General features: G+C 42.8%; 9 protein-coding genes across 9 annotated transcripts; 8 read left to right on the top strand and 1 right to left on the bottom strand.

Annotated features, from left to right (window-relative positions):
* The first annotated feature begins 167 nt into the window (after positions 1-167).
* BCIN_06g01120 (hypothetical protein) lies at positions 168-2038 on the top strand. Its single transcript, XM_024693324.1, has 3 exons — positions 168-400; positions 460-1813; positions 1906-2038. The coding sequence occupies exons 1-3, from the start codon at positions 357-359 to the stop codon at positions 1924-1926; spliced, it is 1419 nt and encodes a 472-aa protein (XP_024549110.1). The 5' UTR covers positions 168-356; the 3' UTR covers positions 1927-2038.
* Positions 2039-2249: 211 nt separating this feature from the next.
* Positions 2250-5520, top strand: BCIN_06g01110 (hypothetical protein). Its single transcript, XM_001560206.2, has 2 exons — positions 2250-2445; positions 2496-5520. Exons 1-2 carry the CDS (start codon positions 2396-2398, stop codon positions 5095-5097), a joined length of 2652 nt encoding a protein of 883 aa, XP_001560256.2. The 5' UTR covers positions 2250-2395; the 3' UTR covers positions 5098-5520.
* A 3021-nt stretch (positions 5521-8541) lies between these two features.
* On the top strand, positions 8542-9746 carry Bcmrp2. The gene is made up of 3 exons (XM_001560204.2): positions 8542-8757; positions 8921-9092; positions 9186-9746. The coding sequence occupies exons 1-3, from the start codon at positions 8651-8653 to the stop codon at positions 9246-9248; spliced, it is 342 nt and encodes a 113-aa protein (XP_001560254.1). The 5' UTR covers positions 8542-8650; the 3' UTR covers positions 9249-9746.
* Positions 9747-9839: 93 nt separating this feature from the next.
* On the top strand, positions 9840-11851 carry BCIN_06g01090 (hypothetical protein). Its single transcript, XM_001560203.2, has 3 exons — positions 9840-10229; positions 10297-10412; positions 10461-11851. Exons 1-3 carry the CDS (start codon positions 10162-10164, stop codon positions 11492-11494), a joined length of 1218 nt encoding a protein of 405 aa, XP_001560253.1. The 5' UTR covers positions 9840-10161; the 3' UTR covers positions 11495-11851.
* A 116-nt stretch (positions 11852-11967) lies between these two features.
* Positions 11968-13830, top strand: BCIN_06g01080 (hypothetical protein). Its single transcript, XM_001560202.2, has one exon. It carries the CDS (start codon positions 12036-12038, stop codon positions 13773-13775), a length of 1740 nt encoding a protein of 579 aa, XP_001560252.1. The 5' UTR covers positions 11968-12035; the 3' UTR covers positions 13776-13830.
* A 269-nt stretch (positions 13831-14099) lies between these two features.
* Positions 14100-15782, top strand: BCIN_06g01070 (hypothetical protein). The gene has a single exon (XM_001560201.2). It carries the CDS (start codon positions 14157-14159, stop codon positions 15402-15404), a length of 1248 nt encoding a protein of 415 aa, XP_001560251.1. The 5' UTR covers positions 14100-14156; the 3' UTR covers positions 15405-15782.
* A 170-nt stretch (positions 15783-15952) lies between these two features.
* BCIN_06g01060 (hypothetical protein) lies at positions 15953-18439 on the top strand. The gene is made up of 6 exons (XM_001560200.2): positions 15953-16701; positions 16761-16800; positions 16860-17031; positions 17090-17226; positions 17284-17338; positions 17394-18439. The coding sequence occupies exons 1-6, from the start codon at positions 16561-16563 to the stop codon at positions 18046-18048; spliced, it is 1200 nt and encodes a 399-aa protein (XP_001560250.1). The 5' UTR covers positions 15953-16560; the 3' UTR covers positions 18049-18439.
* An 890-nt stretch (positions 18440-19329) lies between these two features.
* On the top strand, positions 19330-21894 carry BCIN_06g01050 (hypothetical protein). The gene is made up of 4 exons (XM_024693323.1): positions 19330-19646; positions 19805-20042; positions 20154-20722; positions 20798-21894. The coding sequence occupies exons 1-4, from the start codon at positions 19567-19569 to the stop codon at positions 21621-21623; spliced, it is 1713 nt and encodes a 570-aa protein (XP_024549109.1). The 5' UTR covers positions 19330-19566; the 3' UTR covers positions 21624-21894.
* A 2281-nt stretch (positions 21895-24175) lies between these two features.
* BCIN_06g01040 (hypothetical protein) lies at positions 24176-25726 on the bottom strand. The gene is made up of 3 exons (XM_001560198.2): positions 25236-25726; positions 24830-25084; positions 24176-24695 (listed from the first exon to the last, which is right to left on the bottom strand). The coding sequence occupies exons 1-3, from the start codon at positions 25513-25515 to the stop codon at positions 24496-24498; spliced, it is 735 nt and encodes a 244-aa protein (XP_001560248.1). The 5' UTR covers positions 25516-25726; the 3' UTR covers positions 24176-24495.
* Between the last annotated feature and the right edge of the window lie 940 nt (positions 25727-26666).

Below are 26666 nucleotides of genomic sequence, written 5' to 3'. Positions count from 1 at the left end.
CCTGGGCCGTTTGGTACCAAGTGAGCCAACACCATTGATCTATTCCTGAATGGGCGTGTTCTTGAGTAAAGTTAAGAAGTTGAGATGTGATAGAAATTTAAGATATTTATATCCAGTGCAAACGAGATTGTCTGTGCGTTACACGTCTTCCCCCCCTCAACTCAAACGCGTTGGTCGAATTAAGTAAAGGGATGAGGGGCAGTACTGGAATTTGATTTTTCATCGAAATCTTTAATCTCCTATTTACTTCTTGGTTTGAATTTCTTTTCAGGTTTTGTTGATCTTGAGATTTTATGGATGTTCTCATCATCCATCCACTGAGTATTCCTTCACATCACAGCCTCACTCACTTCAAAATGGTTATCCAAGATTCCAAGGATGATTGGCCTCTGGATGAAAAGTATGTACTCTCACCTTGAATTGATGTCAATTTCTAATTTCATGCTGCTCCATCATCAGAGCTTTAGGGACAGAGTTTGTTACTGTCCAAGTCGGCAAACAAAAGAAAGAAGTCGCTTTCCATAAGAAACTCCTCTCCAGTCGTTCCACAGCCTTCGAAAATCATATGAAAGTGCTCAAAGAGAAAGGGAAATATCAGTTCCACTGTGAACCACGATTCGAAAACGCGTTTTCCATTCTCGTCACATACTTATACAAAGGGTATGTCCCAGCATGTCCTAACGAAGATGGTCCCGGATCTAGCTCTTATGGTCGACAAATGAGGGAATTGTATTATTTGGCCGAACGATTCGAGATTATCGATTTGATGGACAAGACCATGGACGCAATTCAGGCTCACGATTGTCGATTTGATCGAGATCTCTACAAGCACATGCCGGAAGTCTACAAAAATACTACCAGGAAAAGCTCTTTACGGTTTTACTGCGCTCTGAGTGCGGCGTGGTATTTTGGTCGCCCAAGCTCTCCCAATAGTCAGAAACTAAAACGGCTTGAGGCTATCAAAGATAAAGCGGACATCCTTTACGATATTATGAAGTTACAATTGAAATTTGAATCTAACATCTCAAACGCAAAGAGCGATTACCGAGTTCCTTCTGATGAAAGTGGACTTGGCCATTGTGCTTTTCATACGCATGGGATAGGAGAGGTGTGCCAACGCTTAGTCCTCCTCGCACCTCCTAAGTCTTCTCATGGCCTTAAAACCCACGGGAAAACTCATCTGAATAACATCAGGGATGGTGGGAATAGCAGAATGGATGATAAGATCAAAGACTGTCTGCAGAGAAGTGCTAGCGAAAGTGAAAGTTCCGAAGTAATAGAAGAGGAAGATGATAACGACCTTCCCATCTTCACGCAGGAGAAGACTCTGCAGGTCGCAGCAACTACTGGCACGAAGAAGATCAAGATAGAAGATGGCGACGAGGAAAATGACTTGAATCAATCTGCGAGCACAGTTACCTTAGGGAAGAGACCGAGGAGTGAAAGCCCAATATTAGGAAGCAGCATGAACGTTATTTCAAATCCAGGAAAACGACCGCTTGAAATCAACGACGAGGAAACCTCAAGTAGGAAGCGACCATTCGTCATAATCAGCGGGAACACTTCACGAGATAGAAACACTGAGCCTACAGGTCCTACTCGAGGAGTACAGCAACAGCAACAACAGCGAATATGTGACGCGCTGGGTTTTGGCAAAGACCATGATGAAGATAGTTCAACCAAGATTAAGCCAAGAGCCCCTGTGCTTTTCAATCAATCCAACGGTCAAATTACTACCATGAGAAACGATACGAGTCGCCTCGCATCTGGCTCTATAATGTCGAATTATAGTCGTGGTGTTGATACATCCAGGGTGAGTTCTTTTATATTTAACATTCCCAATTCCGCTCCCACTTCCCTCTAGATTCTCGTCTTTCTACTTGAAACTTTTAGTGACTTCAATAGATTTTACCGGGGGTGCGATAATAACGTATGCAAGAGATTACATGCATGTAATATTTATAAAGGGGGACATTCTGCTTTATACTATTGATATTTAGCATTAGCCAATACGAATTCAAACACGAGTTCAAACACAATGAGCACATATGTCTCGGGAAATTAAAGTGACCCCCTTGGTAGATTTGTAGCATTTTTGCGTGAGACAAAATGTGATAGTGGCTTTTGGAATATTCGATATTGAAAAAGAGATTTATCACATGCTTTCGAGACATTGACCCGCGCTAAGTCGCGTCTCCCTCGTTTGAGCCATCCACCCCTCAATTTCACCCTTCACCCTTTACCTTTCAGCCTTGTAGGGTAGGATCGAATTAACTTGAATTCAGATCTTAACTCACTTCTATTGACAGTTTGGATTTGCTATCCTTCAAGATTCACAATATCTCACTGGTATCCGTATCTTTGGACAAAGTCGATCTCTGCTCACTCTTTCACCATGGCTTCAGATGAGGCAAACGACAGGAATGAATGGCCCATAACTCCAGAGTAAAGGATTCGGTCTCTGCCCATACCAATTCATTGCTAATACCCTATAGTATTCTCGGAATTGAAACTGCAACGATTTGCAACGGTGGAGTCAAGGAACAAGAAATCACTTTTCACACCCGGCCATTGACTCGAATTTCTCCCAAATTTGCTCAATTCTGTCGCCGGAAGAAGCAAGTTGATGGTCGGTTTACTCTCACATGCGCTCAGAATAAATACGATGCTTTCACTTGTATTGCTCTTTATGCCTACCATGGAAAAATACCAAATGCACCGAAGGAGATCGATCCAATCTACACCCAGCGTTTAAGATGGATATATTATGTGGCTGAGGAGTTTTCACTCAATGATTTAATGAACAAGACAATTGATGCTCTACGAGTTTATGATTTCAAGCACAAGCAGGAGATTCATGTCCACACGGAAGAAATATATCACAATACTTCCAAAGGAAGCTTACTGAGATGGTATTCTGCCGCATCAGCAGCCTGGTCGTGGGGACGGGAAACGGGACCTGCAACTGCATCACAGAGGGATAATCGCAAGAAGTTTATTTCTTCTGGTAGGAGTAATGCAGATATCTTTGCGGATTTTCATCTGGTCGATCTTTTCCATCGGGATTATATTAGAGGTTTTGATACGGATTGGAGAGATGTTCATGATTCTGGTCTGCCAGTTTGCGCATTTCATTGCCATTCACCAGGAGAAACTTGTCATCGTACGGGAATCACGGAGCCAGCAGAAGTGCCAGAGCATATTTCAAAGAGCTTTGATGGGGTTGAAGATGCTGTGCTTTTGAATCGATCACAGATTATTGATACACCTTCCGATCATGATGTACGCTCGAGTGCAGGACAAAGTACCCCGTCGAGGTCTTCAGAACCAGATATTCTCCAGGTAGAAGATGAGAATGTTAGGTCTGGGAATGGAAGAAACAAGACTCCGGGGGCTATTCGTGAAGCTGTTCATCCAGTTGTGGATGAAGTAATCAACGGGGACCAAGAGATGAGGGCACCCCAAGGAATCACAATGGAGACTCCCATCACAGAAGAAATTTCGAAGCAATCTTCAACGGTTCCACTAGCTCCTATCAGAAACCCACCCTCAACTAGAGTTATTCCTCAAGAAAGCAAAAAGATTGATCGATCGCAGAAGCATGGTTCAGCAAATATCAAAAATGAAGCACCAAGTGAGGATCTTTATGGGGCTTCTGATATCGAAATGGATCTTGAAGCATCAAAAAATTCCATCAAACCAGGACAGAAAGCTATAGATTCCAATACTTATGATGAGGAACTAGCGAATGCATGGGGAGTACCATTGTCGTCATTCCCTCCACAAAAGACTCGGATTGTCCCTGGTACAGTTATCACGAATAAGCTTGGAAATATCAAACGTTCTCAAGCTATACGTGATGTTCTCGATATCCGCGATAGTCCTTCCATTGATAAAGATGACAGCCCGATAAAATCTCCAAAGAAAGTCATAAAGAAAAGAAAAGCTGCTGTCGCTGAAGATGATACTAACCACAACGGTGACGCTGTCATGACTAAGAAACCAAAGACCGCCAACTCAAGCCTTAAGTCTATCATCAAAAATCCTGTATCGCAAAAAGCAAATGGAAAGAAGCCATCCAAAATTCAAGATTCCGAGTCTGACTCTTCGGAAGAAGATACTTCAGAACGAAGTTCAGGAATTAGTTCGGAAATTAGTTCCAGTGATGAAGACGATGAGATAATGAATGGTTGGTCAACTGATGAAGGTTCAGACTCTTATGACGAACGATCTATCTCCCAACCTGTTTCCCAAGTTGAGATAAACCAAGAGTCTGATTCAAGCGATAGTGAGAGCGATAGTGAATCCGAGGAACAAGATCCAGAGCCATCCCTTATTAATTCTGGAGTCCACTCTCACACGCCTTCGAAAGCCACCTCTTCATCAATTCTTGTACAATCTCAACCCTCATTCAGTCAACCAAGTACTTCAAATTCACGAAACATACCTGGCGTAGCACCATTACGACCTGGGTATTGCCTGATCTATAATTACAAAGGACGTTGCAACAAAGCCTGTGGACTCCAACACTTGTGTCTGAAATGCGATCTTCAACACTCTTCTCTCCATCATCATCAATACCAGCCAAACTTTCGAGCTTTGAATAATGATCCTTCCATTGAAACCTGCCCGGACTGGAATGCTGGTCGATGCGCCGTCAGAGTCACAAAATGTACTTTACGACATATCTGCTCTATATGTAACGGAGGCCATCGAAGCATTTATCACGAGCACGAAGATACCTTTCCCAAGAATGATAAACGTACTGATCGTACAGTAGGAGAATCCACCCACTTCCGTCGAGAAGGTCGTCTTGATCATCATCACTCACAAGCAAATTCTCCCCACATCTCAGACAATTGGGCTGAAGATCTTCATTCCTCGTCTCGTCGCCAACAACATCATATTGGAGAGGTAGAACAACAAGATCCTGCAACCGAATTAAGATTTGCCTCGTGTCAAATGTGGCAACGGGGTACGTGTATCAGAAAGAGAACGAAATGTCAATTATCACATATTTGCGAAAGATGTGGACAGTTGACTCACAGGACTGCGAAGCATGATACTTATATGAGTAAGACTGCTCCGCGGGCCTGATGGGTTTTCTGATGACTGGTTGATTGGATTGGGTTGTTTTGCTGGTTGACGTATCTGGGTAGTTTGGCGTGGCGAGGCGAGGCGAGGCGAGTTTTGAGTAGGAGGGGTTTTATTGGGAAACTTTTACTTGCTGTTTTTTAGCTGCTGTTGTCTTTCTGAGATAATTAGGCAGTCTCATGCATGCATTATTTACATTTCGAACAGAAAGGGATGGATGGATAGGTGGATGGATATGGAAAAGTTACCCAGGCACATATCGCGCGCGGTATGCAAAACCCAATATTCAGCATCTAATTTGCTTTTGATTTTCATTCCCTTGATTCTCTTCTCCTTTCTTATATCTCAAAGTCCGAGAATACTCAAAATATAGATACTCAAGATACCCCGCACCGCAGGCAATGCGAAAATATGATTAAGACTCCATTATTCAATATCTATTCTCTACTTCAGTTCCGAAGACCTTGGAGTAAGCGTTCAACCCCACCCAGCACATCCAAACTCGATAATTTCCCATCTCCCCCCACCACCCCACCACCCCACCATCTTACACCCCATATTTTTGCAAAGTGATAATATATATCAAAATCGGCCACGTTCATCATCAAATATCACCAATCAGGGGCTGTAACTCAGTGGTAGAGTGCCTCGTTTGCATTATCAGATATCTTCCCAGATACATCTGAAAAATCTCGATGAAGTCCAGGGTTCGACTCCCTGCCGCTCCAATTCTTTTGTGCTTTTTTTTTTGGCTGTTTTTGCTGGGCATTTGAAGTGGTTGTTGATGATTTTGGGGGGTGGTGGGGTTTTGAGGAGGGGTGTAAATGGATGGAGCCGAGGTAGCAGGGGAATAAATAGGTAAATGAATGAATAAATGAGCATTTTTTTTTTTCATTCAATGTTTTGTGGTCTAATTGTTCATTGTTTTTTATTGCAGACTTAAAAATGATTGGTAGATAGATAATAAGTTTTGGTCTGATCTGAGATTTGGGAGCGCTAGATTGTTGGATAAAAATCTGAATTAATCAAGAGATGTGACTATTGTATTGGCCCGTTATGTTAATTATCATATGCAATATTTTCATTTTTTTTTTTGTTATCTAGCTCTGTCTCCCCTCCCCGTTTCCTTGTCATTAAAATGCTCACAGTTTTCTTTCTCTTCCTCCCTCCTGCTTTCTTCGATAGCTAAGCTGATACAACCATTTTCATGTATTCAACAAAGCCAGTATCATCTCTTTGAGAAAACTCACATTCTGCTGACACGATATTACTTTACATCCTCTTGTGACTACTGTAGGCGACTCATATTTTGAATCCACCATCGAAGAACTAGCTCTATGTTCCCTCTTCCTTCAATAGATTGAGCTCCTCGTCTCGTACAATATCCGGTTCGATCTTCCTCTTGACTGATCTCTGGACGCTGGGCTCAGAGCTGTATCGATTGTGCCGTCTCTTCCCCAAGGCCCCTCTACTTGAGCTATCCTTCAAAGCTCCATCCAAATTTCGTGCATCGACAAAACTACCCGGAAGTCTAGGAGTTCCATCAAAATTAATATGATGGCATGGTCTGTCAGCCTCATGGCAATGAAATTCGCAGGCATGAAAATCATGCATGTATGTTTCCGGCCAATAGCAGGTATTGTATATCAGCTGAACTCGGAAAACATCAAATGCAAACTCGAGACATTCTTTTGCTACTCTTAGCAACTCACATTCGATTGAGTCTTGTGAGGCAGGTATTTCTTTCGCCGAGGAACGAATAATACACGTGGTATCACAAGCGCAAAGCCAACGCAGCTTCGAGGTAGCATTCGTCTTCTCGTACAATCGTTTAATGTTCCATTCTTGTAGACAGCGCTTCATTATTAGTAGGTGATCTATGATCCTATCCTGTAGGAAGTTGACTTTGAATTTGACTGCGATGAAATAAAGCTCTAGCAATGCCGGTACCACACCTATAGGAGTGGGAATATTCAAATGCTGATTGTTAAGACAATAGATGAAGATCCCAAATTGTTGACATTCCTCCACTATCCGAAAGCTGGATTCCTGGACTGACTCGGCGCGATTCTCGCAAACTTCTCGAAAATATCGTGAGGCGTTGTATAAAACGTCATGCAAGATTTTATATCGTCTCTTGGCTTTTCCGACGAATATTACGACCATTCTCGGCCCTAGCTGTCTGAAAAAGTTTATTAGATTGTGAGATTGGAGCAGTGAGAGGAGCATATCACTAACTGTGCCATCTTTGCAGTAGGCCCAATCCCCTCGGCAGCCTTCACTGCGGCTAAATGACGTTTCCCTAGTTTGTGCTGTTGTAAACGAGAGTTTGATGCGCATTGTATACTACAAGTTTCGCAGGCGTAGGATTCGGCTTTTTTGCCTGATGTTTCCCGCAATGAGGAAGACATCAAATTGGGCTCTCTGGGCGAAAATTCCCGAGCACTAGATTGACGTGTTTGATGTTGGGTCGAAGGATTCCGAGATGGGCTCCTTGCTGAATGGAAAGGCAGCACAGGAAGGGAATATAATGATTTTGACAGAAGATACTTCAAAGCTGCAAGTTTTCTGATTTCGCAGTACTAAGCTATAATTTAACAATAACAGCTAAGTATAAAGTGAAGATTAAATATCGGGGACTGGAGATCGAAGTCTTGTATGATGTAATTTTGCGATACAATAGAGTAGGAAATCCCATTTCTTGTAAACACAATTGGAAGGAGCTACTAGAAGGTAAATTGGGTTTCGACAGTCCCAGATATCTAATCCGTCAAACCGAAATACTAGATATAAGCTTTCAATCTTTAAAAAACATCAAAAAAGCACTCTACACTCTAGACGATAGACGTTCTAATTGGATTTGGGCATTTGGATTCTCTCATTATTGGACGACAGTCCGGACTCCTGTAAGCCCATGATGATCATCAGATTTACATGACACCACTTGACATTTAAGTCTAGAGATCCAGAGTGATAGCAAGATGAGGGTGCAACTAGTGATACAGGACAGAAACTAGCTCAATGTTCTCGACAATGGAGGTACTCGATCAGCAAAACGAATCATCTCTAAGAGAAAGAGACACAAAACTTTATGCCTTTTATGCCTTTGCCGCCCAATAACTCATAGTGTCATTGGACTCGAGGTAAGAAGGAGACCACTAGTCTTCTATAACCATACCTTACAAGCTATATACAAGACAGAATTGCCTGTAGTCTGTCTACAGTAGACAGACCTGATATCTTCATTGGTTGGACGTCTTGATGTAACAGTCTCGTCGCTGGCGATATACAAGCGATACTTACTTGTCATACATATACCTCAAAAGCAAACAATCTGGTTTGTTCATCATCAATCATTGAAAGTGCCTTCGAATTTCAATATTCAATAATTCAGCAGTTATGTCATGGGCCATTTCTAGCATCAGCATGTGTGGATTACCTAAATTTGAAGCCTCGGACATGAGGCATCAACGACTTTCACAATTCTCCCGAATTGTGCTCTTCCGCAACCTCAATTTCAGTGATTGCTTCCAGTTCAACTCCCACAGTCCTCAAAATGTCTATGTTCCGAGCCAAGAAGCTTGATCTAGGATGTTTTATAAACATCAAAGTCATTCGTGACCATACCAAGCGACAAGTGTTTGCTGAGCATGAGACTGAAAGGTATGTTTTCTTCCTCCCAATTCTAGCTTGTTCAAGTCCCATCCTCTTCTGGGTTTCAGTTCATGACATTATCCACCGTACCACATCACGCACATTACTATTTGGCCCATCCAACTCTACATTGCAACTTCAATGGCTGACATACAAACTTCTGTGCGAATAGACAAGCTCTTCGCTACATAATCCGCAATCTTTCACTTCCTCCTCGAGTTCGTTTCCAAGCACAACTGGAATTGACTCAAATGCATTGTTATACAAGGCCAACGCAAATTAGGAATAGATGTATCTTGGGAGGTAAAGGAAGAGGTATTCTGAGGGATTTCAAAATGTCCAGGGTATGTATTTTGTTTATTATGACTCCGGGATATGAGGGATGTTGGAGAGGATACAATGTGCGGATTATGCTGATCATATTCCTGCGGTTACAGTATAACTTCAGAATGAATGCGCTGTCGGGAGATTTGCCGGGTGTTAAGAAAGCTAGTTGGTAAAGAATGGATATTCTGGCCGAATGAATGGAAGAGACGAAGGACATACGGACCTGCGAGTAAGCGTCAAAGAACCTGAAAGCCACGAGCCCGATTACGAATGTACGATTGCAGAAGTACTCCGGCGTTTGACATGTAACATATATGGGCATGAAGATGAGATTTACACTGGTACCGCACGCAACCCCAGAAATGATGGAGCGAATAAAATGGGCGAGGAATAGAACTATTCAATTTGTTCTGTCTGAAAGTCGCATAGCAATGGGACTTCTACGCATCTTTGAATGGAATCCTGTTTGCCAAATATTATTAGAGTTGTGCAAAGATCATTTCTTGGCCAGGTTGTAGCAACTTGAATTTCAACCTTCATTCTCAGAAGATGTAAAATATCTACACATCTAGAGGGCGACGCTCGATATTTCTAATGGGTAGTTGCCGTGAGAATATTTATCGCTGCTGATAGCATTACTCAACTCAACCTGCAATTTCCCCAATTAAGCATTTGTTCTCATCTATACTTGGTAGCCTTGCAGAAAACTTCCACTTCTTCTTCCGTCCTGAATGCAACCCTCTTCTCCAACAAACACAAACAAAGCACCGCCCAAACATACAAACTTCAGATCTTCAGATCTTCAGATCTTCTCCCAACTTCAAAGTTGAACACTTGACGTATATTTTCTCAAATACTTTGCGATATCCAAATTCACCCTTGTACCCTTTTATCTGGAGTGTCAAGTTTTGGTCCATTCATTCACTCACTAGATTGGGCTTCTTTCACGTTCTTTCACGACCCCTCTTCTCGTGATTTTTACCATCCTCTCAACTTCTTCTGAGAATCATCTCCATAGATCAACTCAACTCTTTACCATACCTTTCAACGAAGCCCAACTAAATTACGCTGCAAGATACACCCAAGATGTTTCGTCGACTGCCCTCAGGTCTTCCAAAAGATCCTAAATTTGAACCTACTCTTGAGGGGCTTGGGTACATATACATATTCCATATTTGTACCTATCGTTAAATATTTCGAAGATTTCTAACTTGCACCCAGATACTTCATCAACGAGAAAGATGAAATTCGATCTATCGAGAATCCAAAGGCTTACTTCAAGTTCTTCCTTACCAAAAATGATCGATACAATCAATTGCACCGTGAAGCTATGAATCGTTAGTTTCATTTACCTAGAGTGTTTCACTGAGACTAATATGAAATAGATGCCATCCGTGATATAGTAATGGAACGTCTTCTCAGCCTTGGCCTTCAAAAGATCCTTCTTCCTCTCAATGTTGCGGAAACTTCTCCACATATCCACATTCTAACATCTTCCAATCTTTCCACTGCCACTCGAGTCATCGTTCTATTCTACGAACCTAAGGATGATCTTGGAGTTCTGGCTCATCGTGTCTTGGGTGGGGCAGGTGGAATCGACACTGGCTCTGCCGTAAATATGGTCAAGTATATCCAAGAGAAAGATGCAGCACCCGGTGAATCTGAGCCACCAGCCATCATTCTCGCTAATATGGGCCAAATCTATTGGTACCGTCGTGGCCGAAAGCCTGTCTCCTTGATGACCTGGTCCGCATTACCTCAATCTAGTTGTGTCGAGAAAACCACCCGCCTTGATGCTATCAAAAATACAGTTCCCGGAAATCGTAATACAGATGAACATATCGATTATATTTTCAACCATGTCATTGAGGAACTTATGCCAAAGGTGGCTAAAATCGATGTAATTGGGGTTTCTGAAGGTGCCATGGGGGTAACACGCTTCTTGGACAAACTGGAAAATTGGAAGAAGTGGGGATCCCGCATGCAAGCTTTCGCAGCTTTAGCTACATGGTGGCAATCTATTGATTACAGTAATCCCCTTCTTCTCGAATGGATGCAAGCCCGTGGCCGTGTCTACTTGAACTCTCCTGAGCCAGCAGGTACCTACCTCGCAGGTCCTGATGGCACTCGACGTGTCATGGCATTTGGATCTCCAGTCTTTAGTCTGAGTGAACCTTATTATACCGAATGTCTTTTGCCTAAAGGTTATCGTACGGTCATTGACTTCTTCCAAGAGGTTGCGGATTGGGACAGTCAAGGCGGAAAGTATGTAAATCCAATTTTTGTGAGAATGGATGATGGAGAAGAAGACTGTGAAGACATGGGCTTTGGCGATGAGGGGTTTGGTGACGAAGAAAGACAGGATGGAATTGAACTGAAAATTGAGAATGGGGAAGTCGACACGCGGGTTGATTTGTAAGGTCTTTTTCATGCTTTGGTACATGAGCTACTAAGTAGACCACTGGTTTCTCCTACACTTGGCGTGACCGGCTTAATGCTAGGAGACAACAGAACAACACGGCATATATGGCCTGCTGGCTCAATTGCAAATGGAGACCATGGGATGTTTCGAAAGCCTAGTGGTCATTGTCTTGAAATGACCAATTCGACGGCATGGGCTGACGCCAATGAAGTTTTGGGGATAATTGTCGTAAACATATCTCAGATTTCGTGGGAAAAAGCAATGACTTGCAGATATCAATGATCAAAGATTATTACAAGATACCTACATGATGACACGGTATTCATGACAATATTCGAATAGTACCTTGGCTTAATAGAAATTCTTCGATTTCTCAAATTTTAGATAGCTGATTTTACTATTGTTGTTCAAATGCCACTGATGTGCAGTAAGGCCCTCAAATCGGCTGGAAAAACTTGCGACCGAAGCCTGAAATTCAATATAATATTTCCAAACAATCCACCAACTTCATAATTCCAGTGATACATTTTGTTCCAAAATGCGTCCACGATTTCCAATACGCAGAATACCTCTTCTTCGACCTTTCCGCCCACCCAATACTTCATCGCCACGCTTCTTTACTCAAAGCCTTAAACCAGGCTTCTCACAATCTCTCACTCGCACAACCTTTCGCCGTCCGACCCCTCGTCCTCAATTTCCCTACCTCTCTTCCACCCATCGCAAACCTGCTGTCGTTCGATATGTTTCTACGGAAACGAAAAATTGGCTCAAATCCGAGTTCATTAAAGCTGGGAAATATATAATATTCATTTATGTTGGAGTGAACCTGTTCTTATTTGTAGCGTGGGGCGTCCATCAAGAATGGCTCAATCACCAATTCCCAAGTCCCGGAGAATGGAGGTGGAGGACAAGGGTTATTTACAGGATGACTATGGATAACGAGGAAGGAGAAGAGGGACTCGAAAGACTGATTCCAGTCAACTGGCAGAATTTGGGAATTGGATACAGAGAGCTATTAGAGAGACTAGAGGATCCGAAACTTGATGGAAAGGATATCGAGGAACAAGATGAGGGAGGGATCTTGGTTCCAGGGGTAGGTAAAGCTGGCTATGATATTACCAAGAAGTCAGAGGAATGGAGAAGAGGATATTATGGAGTATTGATGGGAGCGGCGAATACAGCAGAGCATCTAGATGATTGGGTCAATGATACGACAAGAGATATATGGTTCCCGAAAAATCAGATGCGCGGCCCATCTAATCCCAAACCTAAACCAATCAAAGTTGGTTCTCCTCCTCCTCCGAAAGAAGAAAACTGCGAAAAGGCGTACGATCCACCGGAAAAGTTCTATATGCGCATCCTTACCACAAAAGGATTTACAGAAAAGCAGAGGGTAGATGCAGCGTTGGCATATGCTGCCTGGTTAGATTTCAAGAAAACTCCAGAAGCGGCGATGGAGATGTACAAATGGGCGATAGACATTTCGACATCTTCCGACCCATCGTCTTCGTCGATCGATCCCAATACCCATACATTGAATATTGATGCAGGCCCTCCGTCTGAAAATCTATTGAATACAAGCACAGCACTTGCAATTCATCATGCGACACATTCTAACATCTCAAAATCACTTCCAATCTTTCTTTCGATCCTCCGGGCGAGGAAAAGCCTTCCAGCCCCGCAGCAACATATGATTGACACTCTCACCGTAGATGACGAAGAACCACCAATGTGGAAGACTGTATGGAATTTCCTCAAAGAAACCCTTGCACCACCCGGCTACCCACCTGCTCCGTCTGATGGAACATCCTCGCCTTTGCGCAATCCCAAGGAGCTATGTGAAGAAGCAATTCTTATGACATATATTGGAGAGATTCTCTATACTTCTAATACCGACATTAAAAGCAAAGAAGATGGCCTAGCTTGGACAAGAGAGGCGGTTGATATATCGGAAGTAGAGTTAAAGAAGAGAAGGGCACTAGATAAAGAATCGAAGAAAGTCTGTAAATCCTGTCTAGAGGTTGGATTAGGCAATTGGCAAAAAATGGTTAGAAACCTAGCGGAAGATGAAAAGATGAACAAAAATAACGGAGAGAATGCCAAGAGAGGATGGCTAGGATTTGGAGGAAAGCTAGAGACAACCGGCCGATGGGAGGCAGAAGAAGGTGTGGTGAGCGATAGGATCAGGAGAGCAAAGGATGTGCTACCTGAAAGGAGAATTGGAGAGGTGGAGGATCGAAGACCACCGCCACCTAGTACAGGAGGCAAAACATGGTAATGCTGTAGAATGGACTCTTCACCCGACGCGTTTAATTCAGTGTTTGTACTGGTCAATGTGTCTATTCTATTCAAAAGCATCGTGTCTCTTTTAGGGGCGCAGCCGTTTCTCTTATTCCAAAAATCGTAGCTAGTGCTTTTGTCTTACCTCACTGATCAGTCTCCTACCTCAATCTCATTTCATTGGTGGGTTCAAAGCATTCAAATGTTCTTTGTCTTCAACTTGGCGACAAGTTCTTTCAGTCTTTTGCAGTTCCTCGATTGAGAACCCCAAGAAGTTTCTATAAACACAGAGGATGTATCTCTAGCCGCTGAAAATTAACATGAAAACAATCCAGTCACACAGACTATTTCCTAGAGAAAAAAAACAGCAACTACACGAATGTTGAACTTTGAACTCAAGGAGGTCTCATGGGATGAGCGTGTTGGTTTTGGAATTGAATTCGAATTCGCCCTTGCCACTGTTCCATTAGGATCCAAAGATCCGGAGCCAAAAGAGGGTCGTGAAATAAATTCAATCGATGTTCCTATCGATTCTCCCGGAACGGATCCCAACACGCTCTCAGATATCGATCGCCAACTCAATGTTCAATTGCACATCGTCAATACATTAAAAGCTAACGGGTTTCGAGCTGCGTCTCAAATCCAGCTAGAACGAGATGGAAAATCTTGGGAAACCGGCAATTTAGATAAGGAACCATACCCGAGTGACATACTATGGATGATCAAGCACGATGACACCATTCAATTTCCAGTCACCCTTGTCGATACTTACAAATGGTACAAAATCGAAATATGTACACCGGCACTCATGTTTAGCCCATGGAATGTTCGTCACGTCTGGGATATTCTCTCCATCCTGACACACAAGTACCGGCTGAATTGCAACCAATCATGTGGTTTGCACATTCATGTTAGCACTGCAAAAAAGGATTTCAGTCTAGATGTGTTGAAGAATCTGATGGGTTTAATCTTCACATTCGAAAGACAGCTGGAGCAATGCCATCCCTCGCATCGAATTCCAAACAAACATACATTTCCACTTCGCGATCATGCAAACATCAACAACAACTTTGAACCAGGGGCGAACTTTAGCTGCAGTGATAGAAATTGGAAGAACAACAGAGTACTCAAGAAAGTGCGGAAGCGAACAATGCCCATAGTATCGCCGCCTGTTCGCCCTGAAAAGGAGTCCTTAGCAGCGATATTCAACGCCAAGTCCAAGGCGGAAGTTGTCAAGATGCTTAGGACGGACGAAGACGTTAGGTTGGGTTATAATCTTCAATTTCTTAATGAACCCTATCCAGACCCCTTTAAACACACGATTGAATTTCGACAACACGAAGCGACTACGGTTCCGATACGAATAGAACGATGGCTTAATATCTGTTGTCGTTTGGTTGAAATCGCGCGACAGACGGCTAATGCATCGGCTGAGGAAAAGGAGATTTTTCATACGTTTTTGCTCGATCACATAGACGACGATGTGGACGATTTCGGGTTGGTCGTCTTGTTGGTTAACTTTGGGTTGATGGAAGAGGCGGGATATTATGCTTTGGAGATAGCTCTTAAACCCGAACGGAGGCCGCTGAGGAGAAGCATGCTGAGTTCGACTTCTGCTGTACAATGAGGCTACAACTGGGAAACTTCGGTCTTGGAGGAGGAAGGTTTTTGTACGAGGTTTTATTGATTAGTGATTTCAAAGATGTGTATAGTCATCCCCCGGATAGACGATGAAGCTTTCACGGCGGAGTTCGTTTTGCGCTATTTAAGGTACCTGACCCGAATCTATGGAGAGGGGGATATGTCACTGCCATTTATCTCCTGGTAAATTAATTACATTCTGTATTATTCGAGATTGGATCTATTTCTGTTCGATGTGGGCTTGCTACTGGTGCCCAAATCGATTTCCAATCGTAAATTTTCATGCTAGTTTTTGACGTGAAATTTCTTTCTGCCATTGCAACTCGGAATCAAGGCCATGTCCGAATTAAAATTTTCAAGAGCAAAATATAAGAGAGTTTAAGACATACTCGCGTAATGATGTACCCGGAATGAAAATATATATGCGTAGCTTCATTTGCGCGAACGTTGGATTAATATTCCGGCCTCGTATTGGTTGGCGCTGGGAACGTGCATGGAAATTGAAAAAATAAAGTTTTCTGGCTCCATTTTAATGAAAGAGATCAGCACTGCTGCGAACATTACATCCCCAACGTGCTTTGGGTAGATGGGGCATGACCAAGTGGTACCCGTTTGAAGTGATAACATGCGTCATGAAAAAGCATATGCAGTGTGGACAGGAACGGCATTGGGGTCATGATCAAAGGGTCCCGCGAGGAGATGCAGAGACTCCATCGCGTCTTGATTGCATTCAGGATCAGAATATGCTAGCACGAACGCAGAGACTGGCCAAAGGTGGGTTTGTGGAGGGCAAATGAGCTGGAGTGATGTTCAAAGTTTCTTTCTCCTGACTCCGTCGGCTATGAAAATTGGTTTCGACCACATATCCACTCTTCAAATGGGATGGGTGAAGCCGTTCAAAACATCAATGGATCCCGCAGAAGCTACGGCCACTACCCGACAATTAGGCATTTCTTCGTATCTGCTATGGTATCGAGATGATTAAGAAACCCTGGAGTCAGATCTGATTCAAACTTAATGCCATCTGGGGATTCGCTCATAATCTGTCTGAATAACTCTTCTTCCCACCTGCTGCCAACGAAGAAGCTCCTCGGGCAACAGATTTATATTTCTTGGTCCCATGAAGAACGCCTTCCGATAACATGCCCGAAAACTTCGACTTAGAGATATGGATAGAGTATGTCATTGGAATATCCGCATTTCTGCTCCGATTCTTCGCCAGATGGAAGCATGTCGGCTTCGAGAAGTTCGCTCTCGATGACCTCTTCTGCTTCATTGGAATGGTAAAGTCGACACCCACGTCGCTTTTGCAACCCTCATTCCTCGGGCTAATTCATTACAGATATTCTTTTCGTTTGATGCTGCCTGCATATACACATCTAGTACGACCCAAGTAGTCCCACCACCTTACCTATATTGTTTATCCTAACTTTCGCTACAGGCAGACTTGGCACCACCGCCGGCCTGACAACGGAAACCGCGCGATTGGTTACCCCCCAGGAGGCTCACAATCTCACCATTGGTTCCAAATGCTTATTTCTTGCTTGGATATGCTTCATCACTCTTACTTGGACACTGAAGGCAATACTTCTTTCACTCTATCACCGACTCACGTACGTGCACTTTGGGAATCAATTCAGGCTCAGGTATTCTAACCCAATGGATCTGCAGACTTGGCTTAGAGCAACATAAGATGATTAAATTCGTGGCCGGATTTTGTATCATCTCATGGACTGCTTGCATGATCGCCCATTTTGCGGTATGCGTCCCAATTGAACACAGTTGGCAAGTCAATCCGTATCCTGGTGGTAAGTACTCGATAAATCCGCTAGAGAAAGAAAAAATTGTTACTGACAGTCGCATAGACAATTGCGTTCTTCGCAGGCCTAATCAAGCACTCGTTGGAGTTCTCAATATCTTGTAAGTGATTCCAAGTCTATCAAGAAGATTTGTAACTGCTAAGATTTAAATTCAGATCATACATAGGAATCATGGCCATTCCCCTCCCGTTATTGTTTGCAGCACGCATACCCATCTACCGAAAGCTGATCCTCGGAGCTCTTTTCTGCTCTGGTATCTTCGTTACAGCAATAGTAATCTTACGGGTATACTATGCGCTGAGCGGTGCTGGATCTCTACGCAGTGTGATCGCTTGGGCATTTCGCGAGTCTTTCATATCGATCATTGCAGCCACAGCCCCGGGGATCAAACCACTATTCAATCGTTCGAACTGGATCGACACATCTTCACTCGCTGAAACTGGCACGAATGGCAAAACAGGTGTAGCTAGTCGTGTACATCATTCCACCTACAAATCCGAAGGGGGAAACATCACCTCTGTGATTGGTGCTAAAGATGGGCCAAGAGGAGTGGGCGGTCGTCAGTATTTTGAACTTGGGCATACTGAGAATTGGCCTGTGACGGGCAAAAGAAATAATGTCGATGTTAAAACTAAGGAACTAATGACAGATTCGTCGAGTCAGGAACACATCATCCCTGGAAGCGATGATATTGATGCTATCCATGCAACCACTGATTATACATCACCGCGGGACTTTGGGGCGGCTGATTTGAGCGATTCTAACGATACTGAATTTGAGAAGAACAAAGCTAGTACGGATTCGCGGTAACAGTTAGCATTGGACTGCCGACATGAGTTTGGCAGATAGCTTTCACTCATCACCCGACACAAATGACAAGGGACGTCACGAGAGAAGGATGCGTGCAGTCTGCGATTTGCAGCTGGAACCATCTACTCAATTCAATGCTTCTTCCTCGGTCGAAATCTTCCCTCCGTCAAAGTACGTCGCACTTGGTTCATTTGATTAGCACATCCTGCAATCTGATAGTTGGCTTTTTACTTCCAGCGGATACCCATTTGATTTGGTTGGATATATGTTTTGTATGATAGCTTGGGATGACCGTGTACCAGAACACCAGAACACCGGATAGGTAGTATATGTATATATTACAGCATAGCGCATCTCGTAGATGAATTCTGACACTTTGAGGTTTTGAGTACTCCCTTGTGCCTTGTTGAAAAAATATGCAATCTCGTTGTTTGGTTCTGTTGTGATCTTGTCTCTTGCCACGCTTTTCACCTTGTTGAAAAATATACAATCATCTCGTTGCTTGGTTCTGCCGTGGTCTTGTCTCTTGCCATGCTTTTCACCTTGTTGAAAAATATACAATCATCTCGTTGCTTGGTTCTGTTGTGATCTTGTCTCTTGCCATACTTTTCACCTTGTTGAAAAACATACAATCATCTCGTTGCTTGGTTCTGCCGTGGTCTTGTCTCTTATCACGGCTGATACGCACGACGCGCCCAACGCGCATTAGACACATTCGTAGCGTGCTTTACTGTGCTTAGCTCTTTCATGAACAGGCCATTCGTACCATTAGCTTTGAACCCATCCTACCAGAGAACGCAGATCGAGCCAAGTAACGACCAGACGGTTTTCCATCAGAACCATCAACTGTGCCCAAAACTGCCGAAAGTAAAAGTGGTATCGCCCCTGAAGAGTGGTTATAATCGGGAATGAATCCGACGTGGGGCACAGTGACAAGGCTTGGGCTGAAAGGGGAATTCTGTGCATATCATGCCGACCAACCCGTCAAACACATTTATATATATTTAGCATAAGTGCGTCAATAGAGACGAGCTTCGAGGGGGATGTGTGGGAATTTGGGTGAGATGTCAATACGCATCTGAAGAAGCGTATCTGGGCAACAAGAGATATTAAAAATCAGCCAGACGAATAATAATTGAATTTCGAAAAAGGTGCTTGATTTTGATTCTGACCATGCGTGCGATTTGGGGTGTGCAGAATTCTGCTCTTCAGCTCGAACAAGACAGAAGAAGACTAAACCGGCAAATGCCAAACCCATCCCTACTAGCCATATCTCCATCTGCGATTGTGTCAAAGTGTCGTTGCACTGTTCATTCGATCCATCCTCCCATCCATAAACTAACAGACTCCAACGTAAACGCTTGCAGGTGTTGAATGCAACCGGTCTGCCGTGCTCCATGTTAGAGACTCGGATACCCCACGGTATACCATCCTTACATCCTGTTGCAGTAGATTTATGGAATTCCAGTGCAAATTCAAGCCTTGCTATTCGATTCCATACTGTGTCCATCCAATATCATGGTTGAACATAGTGCGCCTGCAGTTTCGTCGAAGAAGACTCGGGTAGAACCTGTAAACAATGCGGCATCGGAAAATAGGTAAGGTCCGCCCTGGCAGCAAGCCCCTTCATCAACTTCACCAATTTCAATCTCCCCCCAAACTCTGTTTCCAACCACCGACCTCCAGTCTCCTCGTCCTATCATGGACATTGCTATCACAACTTACTCTCAGGCGACTAACAACTAATTGGCACCAGAAAATTACGAAACCGTCTCTCGCAGAAAGCCTTCCGCGCGCGTCAATCATTGTACATCAAAGATCTTGAGAAAAAGCTTGAATGGGCCTCGAAGCCCGAATCAGATCAGAATGCCAAGCTGGAAGAGACAAACAGTGTACTGCGCGGCCAATTACTCGATTGTCACAAGAAACTAGAGAGCTTCCAAGTGACGTTAAAAGCTCTCGCGGATTCGGTGGCGTATTCTTTGGGGATCGAGGTAGGTTCCCTTCGTCTGGTCAAACACCCTCCTCAACGCGGCCACATATACATCTCTAGTTGAGACTTCTTGGTTGTAATAGCAGAGCTAATCGAACAACAATTTTAACAGAAGACTCCTGTGGATATTGATCCCACAACTCACAACAACGATGATAGCGATGATGCCGAAGCTGAAGGACCACCTGCGCAAGACGAAGGCAAAAATGAAGAACTTAAACAGAGTGAATGGAGTCCTGATAATGAGCCATCATTGAGCTCTAACTTCTACGATTTCTCCGAGATACCTACCACGAGTGTTCCATCACAGAGTATACAAACTACTCTCCGTCTCTCCCCGAAACCGCAAGCACCTCAGTCAAACATTCACGGCAAAAGCAATATCGAAACCGGGACCCTCGTCACTAGCATTTTGCCACGATTACCTTCGAACGATTTGCCTCATTTCTCTTCACGTGAAGTCTATAACCCAACACATTTGACCATCTCTAGCACATATGAACAAATGATGGGAACAGTCCAGTATAATAGTTACCTTGGAAATGAATCTTTGATTGCTCAAGAACAAACTTTGCAGATCAACCATACAAACTCGCCCTTTTCAGATCACATTACCGTTTTCGAGAATGTCTTGAGGCAAAAACTGAGCAAATCAACAGCACTGATTCGAAGTAATGAAAGGTGCGCTCCTCTCCTATTTGAACATGATCCTGTGGGAAATCTCGTTTCAACACGAACTGAGCTTATTATCGGTAGCGTTTTGAATTCGGCATATATTATGCTATCTACTTTCATCTGTGCATCATGGCCTGCGATGGCAACCTGGCATTGTGCTACTAAAGCTCATGTACCCATTACTAAGGTCATCACATACCATGTCAACCCAACAGCTGCTACATACGCTGACCTTGTCACAAACGGAGCATGGGTACCAACGAAAATACAAATGTCCATTCCCCACCCAGCAATAATAGATTGGGTACCATTCCCATCATTACGAGACAAACTTATCGTTTGCTACTCAGCTAATCCATGTCTGGATCAAATTATTTGTGAAATTGGAACTAGTTATGTAGTGGAAGCTGACGTTTCAAAACTCGTTATGGGAGCTGGTGCTGCAACGGGTAATATAGGTGTCTGGGATTTAGTTCGATCAATGTCAGGAGGAACGAAGGAATCGGCATTTGCAAGCGAAGATAATATTTCATGGGACGAGATTTGTAGAGCTAGCTTCGAGCTCAACAAGCAAATGCGAGGGGGAAATGTCTTGCAGGATATCACTATGGAACCGCTTGCACCATTGCCAGCACCGAATGTCGCGGCTTTATTCAACTCGAAGCAAATGGCACTTTCAACTTTTGTGGCTCTGGGAATGAATCAAGGCGTGGCACAATACAAATTGGATCCAGCGTTTTTTGAAAGACATCCAGAACTTTATGATGGTAGTGCTGGGATAGTAGCAAACGGTGCACGATTAAGGCCATCTGATCACTTTCCAATGCCACGGCCGAGAATATTGAACGAAGGAGTTTTGAATTGCTATAGGAATTTGGCTGCATGGGCATTGGATACGGGGATATGAGGGGGCTTGGGGATTAGGCGAAACGGGTAAGGGAGATAAGTTTCGTGGTGGTACATCCATCATACATAATTCGGATAGGTTTTGGGAGTGAAAGTTTTCGGATGAATGAGGACTCAATGACTCAAATTTGCTGGAATGTTTACAGGGTTTAGGTAGGATATACCAGGCGAAAGGGGTGATTTTTTATATACAGTATGCGCGGTGGAAACTCCAGAGATGGAATCTGTAGCATCGTATATTCTTTTGGGTTAGACGAATAGACTATTGATCAAGTGTTTGGTTTGGTGCGTTTTCTTTTGAACTTCGATATTCATATATTGATGATTGGGTTTTAGTGTAATACTTCTTGAAGATGCTGAAATAAATGTATTTTCAGGACTTCCGTTAGTTGGACGGATTCATGATGTTAGTAGCGCGGTAAGTGGAGATGTAACTCTAATTGATTTCGGGTTCTTTTTAGGGAGGGTAAAGTTACCCTTCCTTATGTTGTGCTATTTTATGGTATTTTCTTTCGGGTCTCGGAGGGGGATGGGAAGGGGAAGGGGGTTGATGTTAGGTTTGGTTGAGAATGTGAGAAGGGAGATGTGAGAATGTGTAGGGAGTAGTGATGATAATAGAGATTTTGCTGAGTTGAGTTGAGCTGTGTCGAGTTGTGATTGTGAGGTTGAATTAGATGGTATGGGGTGGGTTTGAGAGGATTTGGGTGAATAGAATAGAAGAGAAGGAGGGTTGGAGGGGGGCTTGGAGGAGGTTTAGGGGGGAATGAGTTGGTGGGTTTGCTGGGGTTTGGGGAGGTTGGGTTGAATGGTATGGAGTTTGGTACGGAGTATGAGGTATGAAGTATGGGGTGTGCGATGGGGGTTTGGGGAACTGGGAGTGGGGGGAGAGAGGGAGGGGGAGGCGGGTCCTTTGTAAGTAAAGTTCTGATGGTTCTCAATGGTTTCATGGTTTTTCATGAGAGGGCTTTGAGGGCGGAGGTGGTTCAAAGAGATGGCCGTTCGGGGGCGAAAGTGAGTGTTAATATATAGTGGGAAGGAGTTTGAGGGCGAGGGCTTTTTTTTCTTGTGATTTGGAAGAATGGAATAAGAGGGGGGATTGTGGGGGGGCTGTATGGTGCGGAAGGCCCTTCTTTTGATTGGTAAATTGAGGGGTAGGAGGATTAAGAGAATTTTATGAAGATTACTAGCTCGGGCTAGGAATTCAAAGGGGGTTGTTCCTTTCGCTTCTGACATTTGAAGAGATGAATATTATTCTGTGTTTTGTAAGTTTTAGGTTGGAGGAATTCATTCTCATTCTTTTTTTTTTTTCGGTTGGTTTGTTTGTTTATTTGTTTGTTTGTTCTGTATGGGGATCAAAGGAAAGAATATGATTCTTCGTCAAGGTGTATCCATCTATTGCTTTATCGTTTTTGTCACTCAGGTATATATACATGATAGTTCATATAATATAATTCTACATTCCACTGGCTCACTTCGTTGTAATTTACATTTTTGCGAGTATATGATATGGAATTAGAATCGCGCTCTCTCCTTGCAAGTTGGAAAAATCTACTGTACTGTACTGTATGTATGTAGTATGGTTGTATTATTCTTGACATGGTTTTATCACGAGTTTGTTGGTGTCTAGATTGTAGTCGAGTCGTGAGATTCTATGTGTATGGGGGTGGGTGGTATGGTTTGATTGTGGGAAGGAGTGCTATAAGGTTAGATGCTTTTTGAATTCTTTTGTTTGTTTATTCTTTCTTCTTCTTCTGTTGGATTCTGTGTTAGTTCTTTCTTATATGCCAATCCCGCTCCCTTACGAGTCTTCAACTTCAATTTGTCCATTCACGAATCGTAGACTAGAGACTTCTAGAAGCTTGAATGACTCTAAGTTACAATGAGGGGTATGGTTCCTGCAGTAATGGGATGCAGGAGGGCTAGTGTTAATTTTTACTAGTGAAACTCTGTTATGAGTAGAGCTTTCATTCTATTGATTCTATATCTACCTACCTAGATTCTTCTCTTCATCAGTAGTTCTACAATAGTCTGAATATCTTCACATACTCTCATTTCATATACTCTGCAAAGTGTGGCAATCTCAATAGTATACAACATTATTAAAATACTCTAATCTTACTGAATTTAATGATACGGTATACTTTTCCCCAAAGTTCATGACTATCGGTAAAAGTTAGATGGTAATCATGTCTTACAAATACACAATTTATACTAGCTAGACATAAAGTTTTCATATAACATTTGGATGCTCTATGGATTCAATATGATATGTTTCTCATGACGCAATCACGATGAAGGGCTGAATTGATAAAGTTCGAATTTCTCCTTTACATTCACTATTTAAACTTCCATGCGCTCGGTGCTTGAAGAGCTCTTGTGTATGTGCTAACTTCATGCACGTACCCTAACGGCTCGGCGTAGCGTGCAATATACATTTCTCACCGGGAATGTTAGCGGGAAATATACTTTTCCCCACGAGGAACTAGTTGACCGACTGTTGGAGTACGGATTTGATATCATTTTATTTTTATCTTATGTTGTGCTGTGTTGCGTTGTGTGGGTGAAACATTTTGAATTAATCACATGATTTATCACATTCACATGAAACTTTAAAGAGGTGAGAGGGGCTGAAACATATTATTCATAGATATGGCGATCGAGATTTTATATGACTAGCTAGTGTGGCAGAGATGAGTGCTCACTTATCACTTATCTCGTATCGATTCGATGATCAATACCTCTGATGGAAATACCAGATTTCCTAGTGAGCTATTTGAGTCTGAATGAAGATGTATTCTCGTCCACAAGAATGGCATCGATGATTATGATTTTTTTTCCCTTCCACCGCCCCTCTCTCTTTTTGAATAAATGTTTTAGCTAAGACTTGCACTTGCGAATACGGCAGCGAGGAATTGTGTCCAAAGATCACTTTGGCTAGTGTAATTCGCGGTGGTGATGTATAGCGAATTGATACCTTTAGTCAAGATTTCCTTAACTAGCATCGATTGATTGCTTGCAGAGCCGGTAAAATGATGGAATATAACGGAAGATTTGGAACTTTGGTTGGTGGGAACTAATATTTGTGGTTGGAGGTTAGGTATTGGAGAACTCGTAGCTTTGATGTTTGGGAAGAAAGATATTGGCACAAGAGGGAGAGGGAGAGGGAGAGGGAGAGAAAGAGAAAGAGAAAGAGAAGATAATACTTACTAGAATCAATACTCGGTAGAGCTTTAGAAATATCGTATGTATCTTCAATCATTAAAATGTTATCTGCGAGAGAGAAGAAAGAGGGATCGGCAAGAACGCCTGGATTGAATGTTACGCTGAGATTGGATTGGTGGGCGGAACTGGCGATGGTGCTCATGTACTGAGAAGTGCTGAGGTTCCAGTTGGAGACGCAGTCGTCGAAGAATATGCCGTGCATGTGAATATCTTTTGCGGGGTTGGTTTGCCAGTGGTTGTCTTGTGGAGGGGGGGAATGTTAGTTTGTTTCTGGGTTTGGTTTTGAGGTTGTGGTTGTGGATAATGGGGAGGTAGATGGAAGAATTGGAATATGGGAGACTCGAGACTCGAGATCTGGAAATAGGAATGAATGAAAAAGAAGAATACTTACAAGTTCCCACCTCGGCAACAACATCTTCAACAGCCCGATGCATATACGCCGTATCTACATACCCTAATAACTGTACATTATCAAATGCATTCAGAGAGGCGATGGCATCGATGTAGCTTGAATCGGGAAAGGAATTGAGAGTGCCGGGTCCGGTGGATGGATTGATAATAAGTGTGTAGGTTATGGAGGGGTAGAGGGGAATGGTTGTTAAGAGCCAGTTCCAGGCGAGGGGGAGCGGATAGATGTAGAGGGGGAGGAGGATGGATATTGGGTATAACATCTTTGGTGGGTTAGGGGGGGGGGGATTTCGGAGGTGGTGATGGTGACAGTGATGATGTTTTCGCGGAGAATGGAAATCCGAATAGGTGGTTAGATAGATAGATTTATTGTGTCGATTTGGAATAGATGGACTTGAAAAGCTATATCAGAGATTCGAAGATTCGAAGGAAGTTAAAATGAAATAAACATCGATTAAAGATGGTTCAGTCACCTACGATACTAACCATAATCCACAATGAATACCTAAGTAAGTGATATTGGATATTGATTCACTATGTATGCGGATCACCATCTTGTGAGCTTTCATTCATTTCATTACCTAACGAGACAAGTTTAAAGTATGGCCTTGTATGCATGGTATGGAATGGGATTGGGAGTTCTATTGGGAGACTTTGATTCCTACTCACTTTCTTGTTATTTATGGGAATTAGAATTGGAATTAGAATTGGAATTAGAATTCGATTATGAGGTGGGAGGGATTATGTGATGGTTATTTGACATATGCTATTTGATGCTCTGGGGAAAAATCAAAGCAGTTTGTTAGGATGGTCAAGGGAAGTGAAGTAAAGTTATTTAGAAGTAAACAACCCCCATGCAAGAAACTTGACAATATATAGCTAGATACCTGTCTAATAATAACTATATATCTATCCATACTCAGTAGAAACATTACAGGAGTAAAGAACTCGATATTTATCTCCCCCAAGAGTTTAAAGCCATTTATCAAGATATTATGAGTCGTCTAGAACGTACTAGAGTGTTGGAATGTAGTATTTACTATGTCATTTCCATCCGGTCTACTTATCTATTCATACTCAATAGAAATAGAAATTTTGTATCTCTTAGATCAAAATTACAAATGTAATCAGAGTTTGTGTGTTGAAAAGCAAAAGCTGTGACGTTACGTCGCACTTCCGAATTTGATATCTTTATATATTTTTATACATATGTATACAGCTGGATATATACATAACTAGATGAATATCCATCCTCCACCCGCTAAGACTCCTCCCCGCTTCCGAGCCAAACAAAATATTCTCCGATTCCTCTCCCCACGAGGATCACAAACTTAATCTTCTTTTGGATTTACTACACGATGCTTCTGATTTTGTACTGCTTGTATGTGTGAGAGATAGAGATTTGATTTACAGG

Source organism: Botrytis cinerea, chromosome 6 (assembly GCF_000143535.2).
Source record: "Botrytis cinerea B05.10 chromosome 6, complete sequence".
NCBI classification, from domain to species: Eukaryota; Fungi; Ascomycota; class Leotiomycetes; order Helotiales; family Sclerotiniaceae; genus Botrytis; species Botrytis cinerea.
This window is presented reverse-complemented; position numbering and strand designations above follow the sequence as displayed.